Genomic DNA, 22,966 nt, shown 5'->3' on the forward strand with positions numbered 1-22,966 from the left:
GCGGGATAAAAGAAATTTATATAATATATATACATAATTTTGGAAAGATATGTACTTATAGGGCAAAAGACGAACAGATGACGTAATATAACTAGCAATGAATGATGATATTAATACAAAAACTGGAACAATAACGAAACTAATACTTATAGAAAAAAAATTAAACTGAGATTTTATTGTATGGATTAATTAATAAGCTTTATTAATATCGTATCAGACTTTAAAAGCCACAGGGCTTTGCTCTCTCCAGTAAGCTTTCGTTCCACTCTTCAAATGTCGCCACGGTGCAGTCGTCACAGTGCAGTGCGTCCCAGTGTCATGGCTCCCTGTCAAACCTACGCTCACCACGTCCGATCATAAGCTAAGCCAGGCCAACAATAAGATGTCTATTGAATTAAAGCGTGAAAGCGTTTTTTTATTCAAAGCCACTTAGATGGTGTTTTGGGAGATCGACTGGATTAATGGTATTTTAATTAATTTCAATCTGAATAATTGATTCGAGACCCGCAAAGTTAGGGAACGAATTAAACTCGTATGTCGTACACCACTGTAGTTATTATAATTCGAAGTTATAGACTATATCGAATAAACAAATATAAATTTATATGATACTATACATTTATTAAATTGAATATGAATTTTGTAATTAAAAAATATTGCGCCTGACAAAAAATACGCGCAACTACATATTTGAGATAATCCGATAAAAAGCTACTACTACGTATACTGTTAAATATAAAATCCTGTCCACAATATAGCTATGTTTTAGTTACGGTTATTGAAGTTCAGTAGTTGCCTTAAAATCTATACGTCGCAGCCAACTAGCTTCATAAGCCGTTTAATTAGCGGCCTGAAAGATGTTCAGCCAGTTATTCAAAAACCTAGGCAATTGACTTGGATCAATGACTTGGCTGCGACGTAGCTACTAACATGGTCTAACTACTATATATGGTACTAAGTCAAATTATATTGAAGTTCATGCATAACTAGTTCTAAATAATTATCTAATGTAAGTGGTACTATGTAATTTATTTAATCTGCAACGCCGTTAACCTTCAGATATAATAAAACTGTATAAACAGAACACATCAACAACATCATTCCTCAATTATGTGAAAAGATAATAATCCAAAACTTGGATTATTTGACCAACAACCGCTTCGGTTGACAGCAGACCGGCAGACCCAGTTAAAAGCTTTATAATAATAGCACCTGATAAAAAATACTCATAATTATGTTACAAGTATGGATTGCATTGATTTAAACTCAAACAAATGTCAAAATGCATATAATTCAATAAGCAGGGACACGATGTTGACAAAATCTTCTAACATTACAGAAATATATCTTTCTCAACTATCTTTCTCAGAGCCATCAAATTTAACATACAAATGTTACAAACTCTCTTCAGTATCCTCTTTGGCCGGCAACTTTTTTGAGGATGGGACCGGCTTTGGTATTCGATGCTGCTTGTATCGACTCGTTAACCCCGTCTCACCTCCCTCGGACAAGCAAAAAGCGTTATTAATTTTCAATTATTTGTATTACTGTAAATTAAGAAAATTGAAATACTCTATATTAAATGAAAAAAAAAACATATTTTGTTAATACTCAATCTATTCGACACTTTATCTATGATAGACATTGTACATAGACTAGTCTTACGTCACATGACAGCCATGATTCAAACATTTTTGTCGTTAATTTATACAATTTAAATATGGATTATTGGTGAGTACATTAAAAGCAACTAAAGTAGAAAATCTAGTCCAAAAGTGTTAAGTTTACTTACACACGGTCGATAAAAAACGAAAGTCAACCTCATTTGTTAAACGAATTATTAAGAAAAGGTACTGTAACCAACTTGGAGTTGCAACGCCGTAGGTTTCTTAAAACTGTGAAGGTGTTGTTGTTTTCGTTCGACCTAAAGACAGGACCCTCCAGAAGTCTTAGTCTTAGAAGATAATTTTTCTTTGTATGTCACTTTTAATCTGTTTTATATTATGTAATGTAAATAATATACAAGTAAGCAACCTTGGATGGTGACGTCGTGTTGGGTAGGCCTTGTCTTGGTCCAAATCCAGGAGGCACTAAACAGTGCAAGGTACAAGGTACAAGTACCCATAAGCATGGACTGTTTCAAGTGGAGATCTGTATCTGTGGTATCTGCCTGCCCGTGAAAAATCGTGAAATATTAATAAAATCATTATTTCGACGGTGAAGTCGACCAAATCAAGGACGTACTAGAGAAGGAACAGGTAAAATTTCCCAAAAGCTTGGTATCATATGGATGAGGCGAGGTATGTCAGGTATGTACCATTGACATGAGTGGTCTCTGTCTGTCCAGGAAAAGGCGTGAAGATCTAAATTAAATAAGTAAAAATAATATAAATCATTGTTTTTTTTATTAAACGAGCGGTAAGCAATTAAAATTAAGTCACAGCCACCAATGGACATCTGCAACCTGGCTTGCAAGTGTGTTGCAGGTGTCTGGTACATTCTCTAGAAGGCCGACGGAATGGTAGCTTGATCGTGGCAAGATTGCCACAGTCACACGGTCAAAAGGTGGAAAAGGTGGAATACTGTGTCTAACCTAGCTGAAAAGTATTTTTGATAACATGTTAGTCTTCAGAACTACTAGGCCCTTCTTTAACTTCCAAGAGCGATCCTGATCTCCTGTTTGATCCCAAGGTTAAGAGGACATCGGCGTTGACATATAGAATAATGGTAATTTGAAAGGAAAGGCTAAAGCCTCTAAGAGGCTTGGTGTACTCAGTAAATCAAGACGGTACGTTACTTCGGATTACCGCTGGCAACTCTATAAAGCGCAAACATGAAGTATTGTTATGAGACACCAGTACCAGTTCCTTGACCGTGGAATGAAGAGATTCAAATCGTCGACGATCAGTCATTTTCCGAGCGGCTTGGCGTTGTGTTGACTAAGGGTCTCTGCATATTCTACTATTCTACATAGTAGAATGCCCGCCAGGTCCAGGTGACAACTACTCCAGAATTATCCTCATAATATTTATGAGCGAGGCGGAGCCCGCTGCCCAGCAGGACCCACGTTGCCTCTCGTGCCTCGTATTTATCTTAGTGACATATTTGACAATCTTACGACATAATTTTTCCAGCTGCGATCTGTGCTCAAGGCACTTAACTGACTGCTGATGCTACTGGAAGTTACACAGTACCTGGGGCAAAATCACTATGGAATGACATCAGCTCACGATTAGTCACGTGACCGCTTTTATACAGATACATCATACGAGATAGTGTAGACTAGGACAACAGTATCTTGTATGATGGCTTCAGCGTATGACTCACATCCCTGAGTTAAAATCCTGGCTGTGCACGAATAGACACTCTATGTGCGCATTGCTCGAAAAAAAACATCGTGACGAGACCAACTTGCCTAGACCCAAATCCACGGCGTATGCCTGATGCGTCAGGATGATTACTTACTTGCCTATTAGATTGACAAATTATGAAGCAGATTCAGAAATCTGAGGCACAGGAATAAAATGGTTGTAGCGCCACTGATTATATTTTCTTTTTAAAACTCTCGATTGTAAACAATTTATTTTAAGCCTAGAATCCAACCAACAAACAAAATTAACCAAATAGTTCAGGCATATCAAAAAATACTCGATCGAGAGTGAAATTTTATACTATAATAGCTGCCCCCGCGAACTTCGATTCTCCTTAATGTGATTTTACTTAGCCTTTTTGTACATACCAACATGGAATATTTTGCTACCCCTGTTCGGTTTTCCGGAAGAAAATTTTTAAGGGTTTTCTGTGAATATTTCTCTATATAAACCTCCGAGTTCGAATCATAATTTTTTAAATAACAAATAAAATATAAGAGTTGATAGTAGAGGGATGAAAATTTTGGGTTGTATGTATTTTTGTATGATGTATCCTAATAATATAAAATTTGGAGTGGTCACCCCTTATCACTTCGGGGTCTGAAATATAGATAGTAGCCGATTATCACTTACTGAGTATGCATAAAAAAAATCATAAGAATCGGTCGAGCCGTTTCGGAGGACTATGGGAACGAACATTGTGACACGAGAATGTTATATATACATAGAGATGTTGTTTATTTAATGTATATTTGATGCATATTTGAAAATACCTCTTAAACCAAGTGTACAACAAGAACTTAAAATCGATATTTCAGGGTTTATGAAGTTGGTTGAAACATTCTGTTGGAGCTCGCATTACAGTCTAAATCTCCTTATTTTCAGCTGTTCCCAATGCTCCTTCTCATCACAGTTTCAGAGCGCCCTTCTTATGCATAAACAATTACACCATGCTAATGTCAATCCTGTAAGTTATTTTTTTTTTTGGGCTCCAAGTTTATTTTTTGCGCCTCAGAGTACGGGCGACCCCAGAGCTGATCCTTTCCTCTTTCCTATTTCCTTGCTGTATTGCAATACAGCAAGGAAATACCATCATTAAAGGGTAAGGGTCATCTTTAAATTTGTTTGAGTTTATTTTGTTCCCGTTTGGACTATTGGGAAGTGGGGATACCGTGCACAGCTAATTAAAATTATTTGATTATATGAATATATGATTTAAGTTGGCTCCTGGTAGGTGACCTCAGAGCTGGTGCTTTCCTCAACGAATAAGTACCGCATTACACAGAGGAAATGACAGCTTTACAAGTGTGACAGGGACCAAATTTATTAGATTTGTTTTAATTTACTGTTTATTAATTTTTAATTATTATTAATACTTTGTATGTTAAGAATATTGTAAATACTGTATATTTGTATGTTGGGGATAAATATTATACGTTTGTTGTATTGGTATCGTGAGGAAATCTGTGTTAGATCCAAAACGTCGACATGTGTCAGGCACAGCTGATCATCCTAGGAGACGAAACCTATAGTAAATTTGAAGACCAGAAGGTTTTTATGAACGCATTATTAGATGCGTTTAAGAGTATTAACTTGCTCGTACGGTGACGGAAGTGATCTAAAAAGTGGTATTGGGCCCTAAAATCAGACGCATAAGGCTGATCACCCACCTGTCTATTAGAAAAGACCCAAAAAGTTGTAGCGCCATGAAATTAAAAAATGGTTTAACAATTGTTTAATTTCAGATAAAATCAATGCCTGGCGTGAATGAAAAATCCTCGTTTACAAATATTAAAGGGATTAAATGTAAGTTAATAATTTAATTTAAATATATAGTACTACATTAAGCCCATTTCACTATGTTTTACACTAGTATACGGCGTGAAGACCTCCAAATTCATCCACTTGTTTTTATTACTTATATTATTGCCTTATTTTTCTTAATTTTCAACATGTATTTATAATGCTGAATTTAAAAAGAATGGGCCGTTAGGATGTAAAATTCGGTAATAAGTTCTCAGTCTTAATTTCATGAATCTATCGAGCTGATGAGAAGTTAGAACTAGTTTTTTAAAACAAGTAGGCAGTAATTTTAAATATAAATTAATTACCGACGTCTTTTAACAAATTTAAATTATGTTAAAGAATATATATTATACATGAGCAGCGTTGGCCTAGGATGCGGCTCTTATTCATAGAGGTCATAGGTTCGATCCTCGGCATATTTATGCGCATTTAACCTTCGCTGGTTCAAAGAAAAGATCGTTATGCCGGCATTAGACACAATCAGGCAAAGGCTGATCACCTACTTGGTACATAAATCTGATAAGAGACCCAGACCCAGAGAAAAGTTGTATCGAGAACATCATAACACCATTAGACCCAATATTAGAATTGATTGGAATTTTGTAGAAAATATATATTATATTTAGAGAAAATTTTCAGTGCCCACTAGAACGATGTCAGCTACAAAGTTGTTTGAGAAGTTGCGCACGCGACTGTGTCGAAGTAAAACTTTGTTTTCGCATCCCGAAGAGAATGTGTTGGGTGATTTCGTATGTATAGCAGTTTATATTTAATATTTAAAGCCTGTATAGTTTAAATAAAAGTGTTATTGAAAGTGATCTTTATAGCTTTAAATAGCGTTATAAAAATTAAAAATATAGATTTTGATACGTGGATCGTGTCGAACTATGGCTGTGATGGGACCTTGTCGTTGCATAACCGTGACAGGAGCGTGCCGTGAACGGACAGGCTGGGAGCATTAGGCTGTTTGAGAGTATACTGCCGTTGAGAGTAATCCGTATAAAAATATAACTTTAAAAGCGTTATATAGTAGAATTTCTCGGTTTAAATTCATAATTACAAATACGGATTTCTAAACTCAATCATCTCATCTAAACAGTAATTTAAATGTTAATAAATAAATGAAAATTTGTGCTCATTGTTTCATTAGTTCTAACAGGTTTTACAATAAAACTGATGAAAAATGACTGTGGACATCAGGGACTCCATGGATACCTATCGTTTTCGTTTTAGATATCTTGCTGTGTTATTTATTTCCTTAACTACATAAATATATGTACATTCTCCTGGTCCTGGCATATGATTATTTTTTAAATAGAATATATTGACGTATGTGCCATTACTTTGTATTGCCATCTTATATACCTATAAGAGATAAATGTAGGACACGTGTATAATATAAATTGCTTTTAAGACGGCTTTTAGATTTACAATGGAGGCCTACAATGGCATTATAATCATCATTATCGTCTTCTTTATTTGGTCCTTTTCTGGTCGAAGGCCACCTCCGTTTTCCACCAGGAGTATTATTTTATGTATATTTTTCCGAGGAACTTAACAAAATTCGTTTTCAGGATTTTCCGCAAAGTGAATGTACTTCGAAAGCTCTAAAGGAGAGCTTTTGCAATGAAGCCAAGGATGTCTTTTCGTGTCACTTGTGTTCATTTAATGCAGATAGGTTAGTTTTGCTGTAACAAATAGGTACCCGAAAAAATAGCACTACAGACCGTGAAGATCTGGGTCCTATGTCTCTGTTTCATGAGGCAATTATACCTACTTCTGATCACCATCAGCATTTACCTGATTGGGTCTAATACCTGTATAGCGATGTTTTCGAGGTAAGTAGGTAATTAGCCTTTGCCTGATTGAGTCTAATGCTACGATGTTCTCGGTACAACCTTTTAGGTCCCATCCTATGTGTCTGTTTATTGAGGCAAGTAGGAGATTCTTCTTTGTGAAGGTATCTTTGGTTCAAAGACAGAAGAATACTTTAAAATAGCAAATTTAATATTTCAGAATAACAGTACTCGACCGCCACCTTTTGAACGACCATAAACTCGGTTTGGACAATCTTCTAAAACTGGTCATGGCTAAAACTAAAAATGGTTTGGAAGACGATAAGCAATTAGAAAACGGGACGCGTCAGCCATATTATCAATTGACAGAAAACGAGTATGTAATCGAAACGGTCACGCCAAAAATTAAGATACTGAAGCACGTAGCTGTCAACACAGACTTGACGTTGATAGATGTCGAGATGACGGTCGACAAAGAGGACGCGGTGTGCGAGAAGGACGTGTTTTCGAAAATGAAGAGTCTTAATGAATATATGTGCAAGTTTGTTGATTCGTCCAACACGTTGAAGAGGGTTTTGACCAAGGAGATTGATCAGAAAAGATCGAATCGATCCACTGTTGATCCACTGGAGTTGGGGGAGTAAGTTTATAATTTAGCTTAGCCATAAGGTCAAGGGTGAGATACAATAACGAGATTTAGCATGAGCTATGACTCTGTCAACAAAACAAGGCCTGTCTTCATCTCCAGATGCTCTCATTACGGTAGCTTACAATATATTCTCGAAATATCGCATGAGAAAAGTCTGTTCAGATTAAAAACCGCCTTCATCAGGAAGGGGAGATCCTTTAGTTCTTTCAATCCAGTGAGCTTACATCCGGTCCTTCAGGTGGTTCACGATGGTCCAAGCCGAGCTCCTTGCACCGACGCACTTGCGCAAGTCATCATCTTACTGGGCATACCTATGCTCGTCAAAACAGCCTGAGCTAAGCTGTCAAGGCTATTTAGGCCAACAGTGAGATTCCATTTGAGACCCTGACCTTGCCATCCTGCATCCCAAATTGAATGTTCGTTTCACGACTAGACCATATGACATTTGACTTTAGCGTCTATGAATACCTATACATAAACTATGCGTGAGATTCCCAAACGAAGTTTAGGGCTTTTGATTCGTGTAGATAAGGTCCAAATACATATTGACATCTGTTAATTGTGTCTGTCTGTCTGTCTTGTTGACGGCTGTTGGTCTTAACGCTTTTATAGCTCACCTCGGGCTGTTTTGGCAGGCTTAGCTTTGCCTAGTAATCCCACGACTAGCACAAGGGCGTCTTCTGCGAGACTCGGAGCTTGGCTTGGGCCATCGCGGTGTGGTCAATCACCTGAAGGGTAAGCCGGAAGCTCCCTTCAATGGCAAAGGCGGTTTAACGTCCTTAGCTAATGTTTTCTCCGGGTCCGTTAAGACTTGTCGGGCCTCCTAAGGGTCTTTTTTATCGGGAAGGGGTATGTTATCCTAAATGACAAATAATTTCAGTCGAGATTCACCTCACGGTTGGGAAAAGGCTTGCAGCGAAAAGATTGGTAGGAATAGGAGAAATCGTGATTCCAGGTAACATAGGAAATTATTATTATAAGTTTGGGGTTTTACAATTAGTGTAAAGTTATTTATTACTGAGATGCTGATGGCGCGGCGCAGTTCTAGGAATTGATTGTAAATAGTAAATTGATTTTGCGTTTATGTCGATATGTTAACTGTAGACTTTTTTTTTCCAGAAGCGACAAATTGAAACTCTCTTCAGACAGTTTTTATTTTTAATATGTTTTTATTAAATATTTCTATCTATTTGGTTTTTAATTGGCTTTATGTTTATGAGCGAATAACCCAACGTACGGAATGAGACACATCACACTAGTTAATAAATTCATCAAAATAAATGTTAAGCATACCATGACAACATTTCGATATCGCGTTTTACTTTTAGCGTCAGGTATGTACAACGCCGTTCACTGAAAAATAATGAAACAATTTCCTTACATCACTAAATTCCACAGTTGTCGTTTTACTATGGATTATTAATATTTTTTAATTTATACGCGTAAATAAAGATACTACGGCAGACAAATTTCATTTAATTCAACCGACCATAGAACGTAAATATTTTTATGCAATTGTATTATTTGCAAAAGGGTTTACATAATCTTAATTAACATTTCTTTAATTTCTTTCATTTCTAAATTTCTTCCTTAAACATCAAGTACCGACTCTTGAGCCCAAAATGCGCCGGGCACATACCAAAGAAGAAGAACAAGTCGATAAACAATTTATTATCTACAAATAATTCTCGCATTGATAATGGCAACACACAAACACACTTGCCTTGTCAGATCTGTCAGTTTTGACAACAGGTAATATGCGCGGACCATTTCTAACTGTCGGTCGATTTAAATTAACATTTGCAAACATTCTATTCACCTCAGCGATTGGGTCTCTGTGTTTTTCGTGTCTCTGCTTCAATTCGTTTTTCATCTGTGGTATTGACGACGATTTGATAGTCTGTTGAAATTCGAAGTCGGAGTTTATTGACAGATTAAACGTTTTGCTGATAACCAGTTTCTTATCTGTATTCGTGGTTGCGTCTTTTTTGAATTTCTTACTTTTAAATACATTTAAAACTTCACTTATTATTTCATTAATATCTTCTGTTTGGACATATTTCGACACCTTATTTCTCTGTGGATGGCAACCATTTTGAAGAAATTTTGTATTCCGTTCGTTATGTGTTCTATTCTCCTTTTTTGGATAAATTTCTGTTATTTCGTCAATATCTCGACACTTGTCAAGATGTCTATGTTGTAAACATATGGAACAGATCAACCATTTTTGATGCGACATTTTTAAAGTAACGTCTTTATAAATACATCTAAAAAAACGGTTTATTGTATAATACTGTTAATAGACTGACAAACTTATGATTTGCTGATGACATAGTCTTATAACGATGACATGGCTACCATGATCAGAAATCTGAAGAAACTGGATAATTATCGGACTTTCGATCTTCTTCCGCATATTAATGAGCTCTTTAGTAGAACTCCAGTGAACAGACTAAACAGTAAACTAGACGTGTACCACGAGGGCAAACTGCATTTGCGTTCACCTGCACTCTGTCCAGGGACGGCGGAGGATAAAAGATACTTTTTGTGACCTCATTGTAAAATATTTACCGACTCTTTCTTACTTGCTGCTCTTGTAAAGAGCTTCAGTCTTTCAGGACTGTGAAATGTGTGTATAAATTTATATGTAATGTATCGGGAGTATCTGTATAGTATATGTATTAGCAAGGCGCTCTAGATAAATGAATATATTACAGAGGGAGGCCTAAGATCCCTACATAGTAGCCTATCGGGCAGTTGATCAGGCAGATCTGTGTCCAAAAAGATAGGCAGCAGGAAGTTTTACTTTATTTGGTTAGACTTAGGTCTGTCAGGCGTCTCCCGCCTGGCCTGGGTGACAACTATTCCGGAAATATCGTCGTGATATTTATGGGTGAGAACCCTAGATTTTGACACAGCCACATGAGCCGTGTCAAATATGGATGCAAAGCGTAAACTTTTAACAACACTATTAAGGAAGATTGGAGTATGCCAAAGTGCTGTGGAGCGTTCGTTTCTTCAACTTTGTCTTCTTGTGACAAAGTGTACAGTACCAAGCCTCATAGTAATAATAGCACGTCTGTTAATAATACACTATAAAGTAAAGTGGAAACGGGCTGATCAAATTGCCCGCCTTTATGATGACAGGTCATAACAATCCTTACTTGGAATGGCTTAGTGGGAGAAAAACATACAGAATGCCCACCAAAAACCTGGGAAGATAAAATAAAAGAGCGGGGAAAAATGGAAGCGAAGGTGGGAGACAAGTGGATAAATTTGGAGGCCTTCACTCCGTCGAAGGTCGTGTTAATTAAGTATAATATTTGCCTAATTTGATTTATATTGTGATTAATTATATGAATGAACTAACCACTAAAGCGCAGCATACAAAGCTACACGTGTGTCAAAGATCGATGGAACGATGTATCATGAGAAGAAAATAATACAGCTTTAAGAAAAACAACTAACGTTACCAATGTTTCACTAAAAATAAATAAACTTATGGAAATAACCACATGGCAAGAGGAACAGAGAGTGGACCAAGAAAATACTAAACTGGTGCCCAAGGTCCAAAAGAGGAAGACAACGTACAATAGACCAAATTAAAGAAACAGCAGGTACATGGCAGAAAGTGGCATAGTCCAGAGGAATGGCGGGATTTGGAGGAGGCCTTTGCCAAAAATGAGCACACAGATACCTAAAAAGAATGATATAAAAATATGAATGTGTTTAAGTGTAAAATATAATTGGTAATATATATATGTATATAAAATATAGTTACCGTATCATAACTGTTTTTTGAAGGATATAAATGGATTCACGTCTAACAGTTTGATAGCTTCGTGTAACCGTTTTGGGATTATTCCGTTGGACAATGATACTGGTGGGACTATTATTTTGATTTGTTGTTAAGGGTTCACATTCTTTTAAGTTAATTTTTAAGATTTTATATCGTGAATTTATGATCTATTGTTTCTTGTAAGTGGATATGTATCTAATTAGTTTTATTGACTTGTGTTATTATTATTATATGAATTATTTGAATGTAATCGTTTTACGATGAAGATTATAAATTAAAATTTAACAAACGAATAGGAAACTTACCAATAAAAAATGAAAAATTGTAGAAAAATATAAAGCCATTTGAAAGACTGCTAAAGTAATGTCAAAATCTCGAAGGATGTTAAATTTGGCGAACCTTTTGACATATTAATACAGTACTAAATAACAGTGACGCTACAACCTAAGTATCTGTTTCATGAGGTAGGTAGGAGATCAGCCTTTGCCAGTTTCGGTCTAATTCCGGTGTTACGATGTTCTCAGTACAATCTTTAAGGTCTGGGTCCTATGTATAAACAGATGAGGCTAGTAGGTGATTTTGGTCGCGATGGTCATGACTAGAACTGTCCATGGTTATATAAATATATTTAACTAAATCACTGGAGCTACAACCTTTTATGATCTGGGCCTCAGATTTCTGTATCTGTTTTGTGATTGTCAAGTAGTTGATCAGCTTCTTCTGTCTCACACAGTCGACATGGGTCTAAGGCAAGCCGGGTTCCTTACGATATACGCGCACATGGAAAGCTCATTGGTGCCAGCCAGGGTTCTACGACCTCAGCCGTAACCTGAGGCCAACACAGCTTTTGGCAAAACAGATTTAAGTAGTCCATCATACTCCTAGTTACTGTTAAGTATGGCTCGAGACCTACTCAATATTAATAGTGTTTATTCTTCTATATCGTATATAGACAATAGACCATAAAAAAGAAAAGAAATAAAGAAAGCCAGGGCTGGTCGCTTTGAATGTGGTCATTACAATAATAATTTGAGGTATTTATAAGCAAACACTGACCACATCATACACAAGCGAACCTAAACATCCAAGAGGCGCGCTTTCTTCGCCCAACGTTTTGTCTTCTTCCTCTTGCAGGGGGTGGTGAGCAACTCAAGTGCGCAATACAACTTGTATTTGTGCGACGGCAACGGCGAAGGCCAAGGTTGTTTGTGATGCTTTTTCTTTCTATCTATCTTAAAAACAATTGCCACAGACATTTTGTTTACTGAAAAAAAAATTGGCAAACTGAAATATTAATTATCTAACAATTGAAAGTACCCTACATTACAGACCGCGCATCGAGGAGGCAGAATGCTCCTTCGCCAAACACTGTTACCATTTTGGCCAGCCTTCGCTTAGGAGTGCCCATATTGGGTATATATGACCCTACCCATAAGTGACCCTGGCTTGAAGTAGGCTTGGACACCATGGCGTTCATTGCCTCAAGAGGGAAAGCCACGCGCCACAGGGACCATTTTAAATTTGTTTTAATTTTCTATACATCAATTTTTAATTATTACTATGTAGGTTAAATAATACCATATATTTGTGTATTGGTAATAAAATTTTGTCGAAGTTAGTTGGAACACACGAACTGCTTTTACAATATGTCATGATAAAAAAGTATAACTGTCAAATAAATAAAATTTTCGTAAAAATGTAATAAAACTATGATCAATAAAAAGAAATGAAGACGAATGTGAAAAGGGATATTAAATTAATCGAATTGGATACATATGCAAATGATCTTAAGGTAATGTGTTAGAACGCCTAATATAAAAAAAAATAAGTGGCGCTACAACCTCTCATGTATCTGTTTCATGATTGTCAATCTAATAGGCAAGTAGGTGATCCTCCTGTGTGTCCGTCGACTTGGGTCTCCCCAGTTTCCTCATGATGTTTTCCTTCGTAAGAGCGAGTCTTGTTAAATGGGCACATAGACAGTCCATTGGTGCACAGGTGCCTGGGTTCTACGAGCTTAGGTATGAGAGGCCCACTATGACACCACTAGGCCAACACTGCTCTGTAAAACAATTATTAAAATTAATTTAGGTAAGCTAATATTAATATTATTATATATTAATTGTACTTTTTTTATTGTTCCTTGAAGGAAGAAATCGCTTGTTAGCCATAAGGCCAACCGTTGCCTAATTACATATGTAGCCTGTGTTTGTTATATGTATTTTTTTGGAAAAAGTAACGAAATGTGAATCAATAAATAATATTATTTTATTAGGTATTCAATCAAAAATTAGGTTAAAAAGAATAAAATCCTACATTGAAGTATTTCCTAACTAATTCTACTTCAAAGAGTACCAATTTAAAAAAAAACAAATAACTGTAACAATAAAAGATAAATGCACGTAAATACGCCCGCTGCTTTGGAAGTAGTTTCCAAATGAATATATTTTTGGACCCTATCACGGGTGAAGTCTCCAGCTGTTTCCTAATATCACCGTCCATGGCTCTCTATCTCTTTTCTTTTGAAATTGCATGTAGCTTGATTACAAAAAAATGCGTGTTTTTTTATTGAAATGAACCACATTGTACGTACTATATTTGTCACAAGTCAATCTAAAATAAATGACAATTTTGGTAAACTTAAATGTTAGAAAAAAACAGCGGTTTAGGTATGAGATATTTACTAAACAATGCTATCTTTAAAATAAATCAGCCCTCTACCGAATCCAGCTCCGGAGTACTGTTTAATCCGTTATAAATCCGAGAAATGCCTGAACGCCTAGGTTGGTTTTTGCAGACAAACTCGAACGCGTGATGGAATGGTTATTATTTAATTATTCAAAGTTAATAAATAAATTCTTGTAATTGTTGACGAGTCTCTTTAATAATGTAATTTTTCAGGATTTCAGTAATCAATTCGATACGAAAACAGATGTATGCACTTGTAAGAGAACACGAAAGATTCACGAAATTTCTGAGAATTTAAGTGGTACAGAGATTGGTGTTAGTAGTGTTAAACCACTACCGAAACGTCGAACTAGAAGAATATACGCACGTAATACTAAAGATACTGGAGTGGGGAGTAGCATTGTTTTACAAAGTAAGGGTTGCCTTTAAAATAAACATATTTTAGCTCTAAATCATCACACATGTTAAATCGAGGACAATCACTTGTGAAAAGATGCTAAAAAGGTATTGTACTGTGAAAATGACATGAGAACTAGCGTGGAGAACTGTGGAATCGACTCCCTCTGAGGGGTTTCCCTGAGACATACGATCTCCAACTCTTCAAAATTTGAGTGTACTCCTCCTAAGCCGCCGTCCAAGGCCGGCAACGCACCCACTAAACATGGGTGGTTTATGCGCTGTGATGACTCCCCTTTTTTAGTGTCCCACAGGCTCCGTGACCCCCTAAAAAAGAGAACTTAAACTTAAGAAAAAAGAGAAAGAGAAGAGAAAGCGCCAGAACACATCCATGCAACTTCCTTAGCAGTAGCGCGCTATATCGCATAAAAATCATGAGAATATTTCTGAGGATAGTTGTCGCCTGGGCCCGGAGGGAGACGAGTTTAAGCAAATTCCCCTTTTAGGAAAGGGGAGATTTTACACTTTCCTGCGGCATAGCTTCTCGGCCTAGATCTATCTGATAGGCTACTATGTAGGCTCTTATGTAATAAAAAATCACATAATATAAATCAAATTATATTTCTCTTAACTATAAAATGAAATAGATTTGTACACTACACACAATTTATATATTTTATTGATATATATTTATCATTTCACGTTCCCGAACAAAGTAGGATTATAGATTAAATGATTGTTTACATCAATTATACAATTTATTGTTACAGAAAAAGAAATCAGCTATTATGAACACAAGAAGACGTCATCCAAATGCGTTGGTGTTTGGGAATCTAAAATTGTACCAGTTTTAAGTAAAAAATTATCACCGATAATTCAAACGGAATCGCACACGACAAGTCCGCTTGATATTACAAAGAAAAATAGGAACAATTCAACTCAAACAGTCGTAAAAGAAACGAAACCAAACGTTGATAAATTACCAGAAGTAGCTAAAGCTAAAGTTGATAAGGAATCATCTGATTCCCTGGTTCAACACATACATAATCTTGAGAATCCCAGCTTTGACAAAACATCTGAAGATCTAATTGAAAATAAATTAGAAAGGGAATATAGGAAAATGTTTGCAACCGACGAAGGGTCTGATTTAAAACGCGCATCTGTGAGAAAGCGTTTTGAAAGTTTGCGAAAAGGAATGTCAAGAAATGACTCAGTGAAGAGCGTAAGCCGCAAGGATGTGTCCATAGCTTCCGACCCACCGTCGTTGGAAGCAAAATCGTACTCGAATACCAAAGTTTACAGTCCATACACCTCATACACACAATTTAAAGGCACTAAACAAGCAGAAAAATCGAATTCATCCACTCATATTATAGAGAGCCAAAGTGTAAGAGGCATGTTTAAGTTGTGGGGAAAGAAATTCAATCTCGAAGAAGAAAAAGAAAAGATACCAGAAAAAGTTGTGCAGATAGTGGTCCCAAGTAAAAGTGGGAAGAAAAGCAAATTTTTCTGCTTCAATAAGCGCAGTAAACGTGATAAGAAGAGTGTCACAGCTAACAGATGCGAAGTTGGATTGAAAGTTAAAATGAATTCGAAACACAAAATTCCAGATAAATGCCAAAACAATGCAAAGGGATATTTAAATAGTACGAAAGAGTTGGTAGTAGAACTCGAATCGGAAAGTTATTCAAATGAAATGCGGAAATCGTGGCTGAAGAAGTTTCTAACCAACAAAGTCGATTCGAGACAAAGCGTTAAACTTAGGTGGAACAACAAAATGTATTCCACAAGCAGCAGCACAGTGTTTGAATTACTCGACTGCGTTTACAAAAACACAGTGATCCAATCGAAAAGTGAAATCTCGTGTTCCCAAAACAAATTCATGCCGAGAACTATCGAAGCCTGGATGATACCACAGATAATTACACAAATGAATCCCCAGGCCATGAATGCACAGATAGTAAGTCCCCAGGTTACAACTGTAGATGTGATACATAAGCCTTTTCGGAAGAACATCAAAGTGACGTATTTAGATAGAAAATGGTATATAGACAAGTCACATAGGGGCAATAAAATTGAATTAGTACTTCATTCAAAGAATTTGATAGAGTCAAAAAGCTCTGATTATATTCTGATAGACATACCGAAAGGTTATTTTACAGATTCAATGGAATCAAGTCAAAGTGAAGAAGTTTTTAAAATAACTGATTATGAATCTCCAAATTCTAAACCGTCGATTTTAAAGCGTAATTTGGATACGGGTGACCATGTTCTAATAGAAAATGATAAAAAAAGTATATTAATAAGTTCTAATGATGTATCAGTGCCGATTAGTGATAAAGAGAGTGTTCAAGAATTGCCAAGAGGTGTCATAAATGAAACAATGCCAAGTACAGATGAAGAAGTTGAATATAGTGACTATAATCACAATGAATGTGATCGTGCTGTAAAAGGAAGTGGTGATACAGAAAATGAAGAAAATGATTTGAAGAAAGACGGTGAGAAAGAGAATGATAGTGATAATTTTAATGTAAACGAGGATAGACAAACGGAACAAAGTGAACAGAATTTAGAGCAAATTGGGGACACTATATTAGACAATAACGTTGCGGTCATTCAAGAAAATGAGCATATACACTGTGATGTAATCGGTGTTGGTATAATTACGCAGAGAGATATAAGAGATATAAAGAAACCAATGTAAGTGAGGTTTCATTAGTATATGTTTTACATTCCGAGTAAAATAGTACTACTTTCACCAGCTCATTCGGTCGTCGCCCACAGCTTATTTATATATCACGGCATCACACAACAATTGTTTATAGTTAAATAAAAATTTGTTGTGTGATGCCGCTATCAGGAACTTTTCAATTGAAGCCAAACCGTTTTTTTCTCGCTCATCTGATATAAGTGTCCCGCCCCCGCCACCGCCCCATTCATATTGTTAGTGGACCCGCAAGTTTCCAGCGAAAGAGCGCAGAGTTTCCCCCCAAATAAGACAAATAAGAAGTGTCTGGCAATAAAGATTAGATGATTTTTTACTATTTTACATTAAATAAAGTTACAAATGTTAAAACCTAAGAACGATTGTGACCTATTGCCAAAATCACAGCTTGACTCATTCTGGGCAGCTTGAATCTTTCTGGCCATGTTTTTATCACGTTTTGAGAAATACGTTCCCCCCTATTTCTCACTGAGGAGGAATTCCAATAAGGATTCCAGTCGAGGGCTTGCTTGTTAACACTCCTCCAAAGTGTGTTTTAGTCAATTGGCACTTCATAGCTCTCATAGCTGATGATTTGAGATTCTCTCGGGTCCGAATACTTCAAGGATTTCAAGCCAACCGTGAACACTGACGGTTAAAGAAATTACTGTGTCTGATCTTAACATCTTACAATTATATTATTCCAGACAATACTGTAAAATAATTTATCGTTTCAATTTATTTCAGATTGAAAATCCAAGATACCGATTCTGACTCTGCCCATAATCTACCTCCACCGAAAAAGTGTGAATTTGCCGAGAGTTACCTCCAAGAATACTGCCGAAACTGGATTCCTTTGGGCATAGATTTTTTCTCTTGGTGCGTGAGTGATACCCAGATAAAGTCAGACTCCCACACCAGTCTTAACAATCAAGGTGACGGCTCCAAATCCTGCCCGAATATGTATGAAGAGCCCTCAACTGTGGTATCTTCGTACAACTCGTCTTGTAGTCACTGTCTCGCGTTGGAAGAGGAGCCAAAGAGGCAGAATTTCCTGAGTAAATTTTTCGGAAAATCCGATATTGCCAGCACGGAAGCTCAGTCTATTTCGGAACTGAAGAGATTCCAGCCAAAAGATTCTATTGAAGTCTTCAAACGTCGAAAGATTTATTCTGAAGGATATAACGCTAAGTGGAATAAACTGTGCCCCAAACCGTGTATAACGCCAGCTCCGGAATCGAAGCCGAAGAAACATGTCTCGATACCCGAATGCCAGCCGTATGAGGTAGTGGAGCAGCCATGCAAGAAGTGCTTTCCAGGGATTCTCAATCTTTCTGGGTCCAAACCTTGCAAGAAAAAGCACAAACACACTTATGTTGTACCTGACCCCATTTGTGCCATACCGCCAAAGCCTGTATGTTCCAATATATGTTCGAAAGAGTGTTGTCCACCTTGCGTTAAGGACAAAGGAAAAAATAGTAGGCCATGTGCCGGAAAATCTCCTCCAATTTGCGGTAGATGTCCACCATTAACACCATCTGAAATTATTAATTTAATGAGAAAATTCCCCGACTGCCCATCGTTACCTCAAAGATGTCCCCTATGTAATACAGCGATCATGCCCCAAAAATGTTTAAAGTGCTGCACATTAATATTACCCAAAAAATGTCCAAAGTGTGCTGCACCAGTGTCACCATTGAAGTGCGCAAAGTGTGCCAAACCTATTATGCAACAAACATGTCCAAATTGTCCATCTATAACGGTCCCGATTAAATGCCCCAGGTGTACCATGGAATTGATGCCTCAAAAATGTCCACAGTGCTGCTCGATTCTCGTTCCACAAAACTGTCCGAGATGCACTTCACAGATAATTCCATCTAAATGTCCTATGTGCTCTACGATTGTTCAGCCTCCAACCTGTCCCAAATGCTGTGTTCCTTTACCCCAGAAGTGCCCCAAATGCTCTCCAACGCAAATATGTCCAAAGTGTTCTTCGCAAATACCACCTCCAAAATGTGGAGAGTGTCGTCAGGAGATATTACCAAAAAAGTGTTCTCAGTGTTCGTCACCGGTCCTACCACCGACTTGTCCAAAATGTCGTTCTCAAACGACCCCACAAATATGTCCCAAGTGTTCCACAAAGGTCATTTCTCAAAAATGTCCCAGATGTTGCCCTGCACTTCAAAAATGTCCTCAATGCTCTACACAGTTGCCACCTCCAAAATGTGGAGAGTGTCGTCAGGACATATTACCTAAAAAGTGTTCTCAGTGTTCGTCACCGGTCCTACCACCGACTTGTCCAAAATGTCGTTCTCAAACGACCCCACAAATATGTCCCAAGTGTTCCACAAAGGTCATTTCTCAAAAATGTCCCAGATGTTGCCCTGCTTCCCAGAAATGTCCTCGTTGTCGTACACAGTTGCCACCTCCAAAATGTGGAGAGTGTCGTCAGGAGATATTACCAAAAAAGTGTTCTCACTGTTCGTCACCGGTCCTGCCGTTTGTTTGTCCTAAATGCCGCACTCAAACCTGCCCACAAATATGCCCCAAGTGTTCCATAGAGGTCCTACCCAAGAAGTGCCCTAAATGCTCACCCCAATCTCCTATAAAAAAAATCTTATCTACAATTTTTCCCCCTAAATGTCCGATATGTTCTTCTCCACTCAAGCCCCAAAATTGTCCAAAATGTTGTACTCCTATTCCCCCCAAATTGTGCCCCAAATGCTCTATACCTATAGCGTCTCCAAAATGTCCCAATTGTAATTCTTCAATATCATCAAGATGTCCCAAATGCTCATCACCATTGCCACAATCATGTCCAAAGTGCCCAGCACAGTGCCCAAAAAGCTGCTCGCCGATACGTGTACAGAAATGTCCGAAGTGTTTCGTGCCTATATTAACTCAAAAATGCCCAAACTGTTGTTCTCTATTATGTCCTACTACTCCCTCACAAACTTCATTACGAGGTTCTCAAAAATCACCAAGTATTTCCCAAAAGCCCTCAACTCAAAGTATACCTGACTTCTGTAATCTGTCTCAAGCGAATTCACCAAGACCTAATTCAATCTCTGGTATAAAACTTGCAAAGCCCAGGTCTTGCCCTCCTTGTCCACACCCAACACTGAACTTTCCACCTCAAACTTCTTCAAAGCAATCTCTAAATGATTGTTCCAATTGTGTAAATCAACTGCAAGAAACACCGAGCTCACAAGAGTTAAGAGAAGGCTATAACATTAAAGTGCAAGATGAGGATGGTCAAACGTTGTACGAAAGGATTGATTACAGATCAAACAAACCTCAACAGTATCAGAACAAAATATGTGGAGATTCTTATATTCACAGAGTGTCAACGCCATCTGTTGTTCTGAACAAAGTAGGACTAAACGAAAACGATTCTCAAAAGAATAGTCACGAAAATTTATTAGAAATTAATCTAACCCTTAAATTTAAACAAGGCGATAAAACTGAAATCAATGTTTGTAATCCAGATTCACAAAAGGAGGAAAAGCAAGATGTTATTAAAGCAAAAGAAATCTTTCACATGCAAGATGCCAAAGAGTGTATTGATACGGACAAAAATGACGTGAACATAAAAATTTTAATTAAAAACTTCACAGGAAATGAAGAATTCAAATCTAAGCATATTGATAAATCTAGTGAACAGACCGAATTCAGTAAAAATATAACAAATAAATTTCAAACCGTTTCCACAGGTTACAGTGAATTTGTTTTAGATCAAACTATGGATGAAGGAATCTGTACAGATTGTATAAACACAGAAAAGTCGTGTGTAAACATAAAAAAAGAACAAGTTTTAACTGTATCATCAATAAGTTTTACAGAGCACACGGCTACAGATGTAAGTTCTATTAAGAACGATGTAGATTTCGATTTTAAAACAGATATAAGTGAAAGAGACGCTACAGAGAAATCAGAGAGTGTATTTACAGATGAAGAAAAACACGAAAACTATTTCAACGAAACTATTAAGAAACTGCGCAGTAAGCGAGAAAAGAAGGAAATGTTAAAAAAGTTATTTGAACAATCAGATGTCATCGATAAAGAAAAAGTTAAAAGCGTTCGACAAACATTGCAAGCAATACTAACAGACAGCGATGATTCAACTGACCAAAGAGGTCTAACATTATTAAAACCTTATTTCAGAAGTGACAGCTTGACAAACCTCTATGACTTTGACAATACAATAATAGAAGAGAAGAAATCGGACATTCTGTATCCGACGAAAGAAAACAGCTCCGACAGTGAAACACCAAAACGATGCATGTGTAAAACGCTGGCTGCTAAACTCAATATGGATTTTCCGATCAATCCATGCTGTTGCCGAGGGTGTGACAAACAAGATGAGGAAGTCAGCTGCGACCTACAACTTGTTGACGTACAGACACAAGATTCACGGAGGAGAACATACATAACAAACGTGTCAATGGTCAAAAAGTCATTTGAAGTTTTTGATACGGAGACAGATTTCGTTGATATCCTGCAATCCGAAGAGCTGAAGAAAGCTGTATTGGAGATATATGCAGAGAAAACAGCGACAAAAGAGGGTACGCGATACATAGCGCGGCTGCCTAAACTTGTTTTTGGCAATGATTGACAGCTGACAGTCTGTCAAGTAACATGACGTCTTAAAATTAAACGTCATGAAAATTGCCATTTGTTTTTTCAGTTTCTATATTACTTTTGTGGTTTTTTTTTGTATTTCTATTTTTAATATATTTTTCATAACTGGTTAATATTTTTTGTTTTTTAAAGCATAGGGGCTAACGAGCTTGTGGGACGCCCAAAAAGGGCAGTCGACGACGCCGCCCATGGACCATTTTGGCCTTCTTTTAAACAATTGAAGGTCGAAACTCACAGGGAAGACCCCTACCGGGAGTCGATTCCACAGTTCGCTAACGAAAATGTCTGTACGCAGACCGTGGAATGTTTCCTGCCATCACGGTGATGCGGATGAAATCGAGAGATAATTGACGGACAGTAAATGATTACGATTATTTTATTATTTTTACACGTAAAAAATATTTAATCGCTTTAATTTTCATCATTGTCGTCGATATTTTCTTCGTCACTACTCGTCCATTATATTGACTTCGACTCGACTTTTCGTGTTTCTGAAAAAAAATTACAAGCTTATAAAATTATGAATAATTTAAAAATTATGACAATAATAATACCTGATTGAGTTTTAAGCGAATCACTTACAAACTTGGTAGTTCATCTCCTGAAAACCATTTAAAAAAAAGATGATGCGCAGTAAGTAATGGGAACAAAATCAAAGTTGCGAGGCGACTCGCATATTTTCCGCCATTAACAGAGATAACAAATCATTCCATTCCAAGCTCTCATAACGCCATTTTGTACTGTACTGCGTGTTCGTTGTGTCGATTTATTATTATAAAATTCAAAGTGTGTGCTTAGTGATGCCTTAACTCTTTAAATCGATTAAAAATAAATAAAGTAAAAATTGCAGCAGTGATGGCTTAGTGTCTTCAGCGTGCCACTCTCTTCCCTGAGGTCGTAAGTTCGATCCACGGCTGTGCACCAATGCACTGTCTATGTGCGCATTTAACACTCGCCCGTACGAAGGAAAACATCGTAAGGAATCTGGCTTGAATTAGACCCAACACGACGGCGTGTGACACAGGAGGCTGATCACGTATTTGGGTATTAGATGACAATCATGAAACAGATACATAGGAGGCCCAAACCTAAAAAGGTGGTAGCGCCACTGATTTA

The 22,966-nt window shown here is 37.1% G+C and overlaps 2 protein-coding genes across 8 annotated transcripts; one reads left to right on the forward strand and one right to left on the reverse strand.

Moving 5' to 3' along the window:
• The first annotated feature begins 1,676 nt into the window (after window positions 1–1,676).
• Window positions 1,677–21,909, forward strand: LOC123718575. Of its 7 annotated transcripts, none has more exons than XM_045675208.1 (9): window positions 1,677–1,731; window positions 4,257–4,338; window positions 5,117–5,177; window positions 5,817–5,926; window positions 6,752–6,855; window positions 7,194–7,613; window positions 8,503–8,577; window positions 15,276–17,205; window positions 17,957–21,909. In XM_045675208.1, the coding sequence occupies exons 1-8, from the start codon at window positions 1,721–1,723 to the stop codon at window positions 15,295–15,297; spliced, it is 885 nt and encodes a 294-aa protein (XP_045531164.1). In that variant the 5' UTR covers window positions 1,677–1,720; the 3' UTR covers window positions 15,298–17,205; window positions 17,957–21,909. The 7 variants fall into 7 exon arrangements, with proteins under 7 accessions (XP_045531164.1, XP_045531162.1, XP_045531165.1 ...); XM_045675206.1 differs by lacking the exons at window positions 15,276–17,205; window positions 17,957–21,909 and adding exons at window positions 12,751–13,213; window positions 14,323–14,521; XM_045675209.1 differs by lacking the exons at window positions 15,276–17,205; window positions 17,957–21,909 and adding exons at window positions 12,556–12,622; window positions 12,751–12,835.
• Window positions 9,088–11,931, reverse strand: LOC123718577. Its single transcript, XM_045675210.1, has 2 exons — window positions 11,727–11,931; window positions 9,088–9,889 (listed from the first exon to the last, which is right to left on the reverse strand). Exon 2 carries the CDS (start codon window positions 9,859–9,861, stop codon window positions 9,298–9,300), a length of 564 nt encoding a protein of 187 aa, XP_045531166.1. The 5' UTR covers window positions 9,862–9,889; window positions 11,727–11,931; the 3' UTR covers window positions 9,088–9,297.
• Window positions 21,910–22,966: the final 1,057 nt, after the last annotated feature.

The sequence above is a fragment of the Pieris brassicae genome, chromosome Z, assembly GCF_905147105.1.
Source record: "Pieris brassicae chromosome Z, ilPieBrab1.1, whole genome shotgun sequence".
Lineage (NCBI taxonomy): Eukaryota > Metazoa > Arthropoda > Insecta > Lepidoptera > Pieridae > Pieris > Pieris brassicae.

What these genes read in the sequence shown, in the direction of transcription:
- LOC123718577 (XM_045675210.1), bottom strand. Translation starts at nt 9,861, where the DNA reads ATGTCGCATCAAAAATGGTTGATCTGTTCCATATGTTTACAACATAGA.
- LOC123718575 (XM_045675203.1), top strand. Translation starts at nt 13,148, where the DNA reads ATGAAGACGAATGTGAAAAGGGATATTAAATTAATCGAATTGGATACA. An exon ending in CATATGCAAATGATCTTAAG is followed by an intron (nt 13,214 to 14,322) that starts GTAATGTGTTAG and finishes GTAATTTTTCAG; the next exon opens with GATTTCAGTAATCAATTCGA. An exon ending in AGAGATATAAAGAAACCAAT is followed by an intron (nt 17,206 to 17,956) that starts GTAAGTGAGGTT and finishes AATTTATTTCAG; the next exon opens with ATTGAAAATCCAAGATACCG.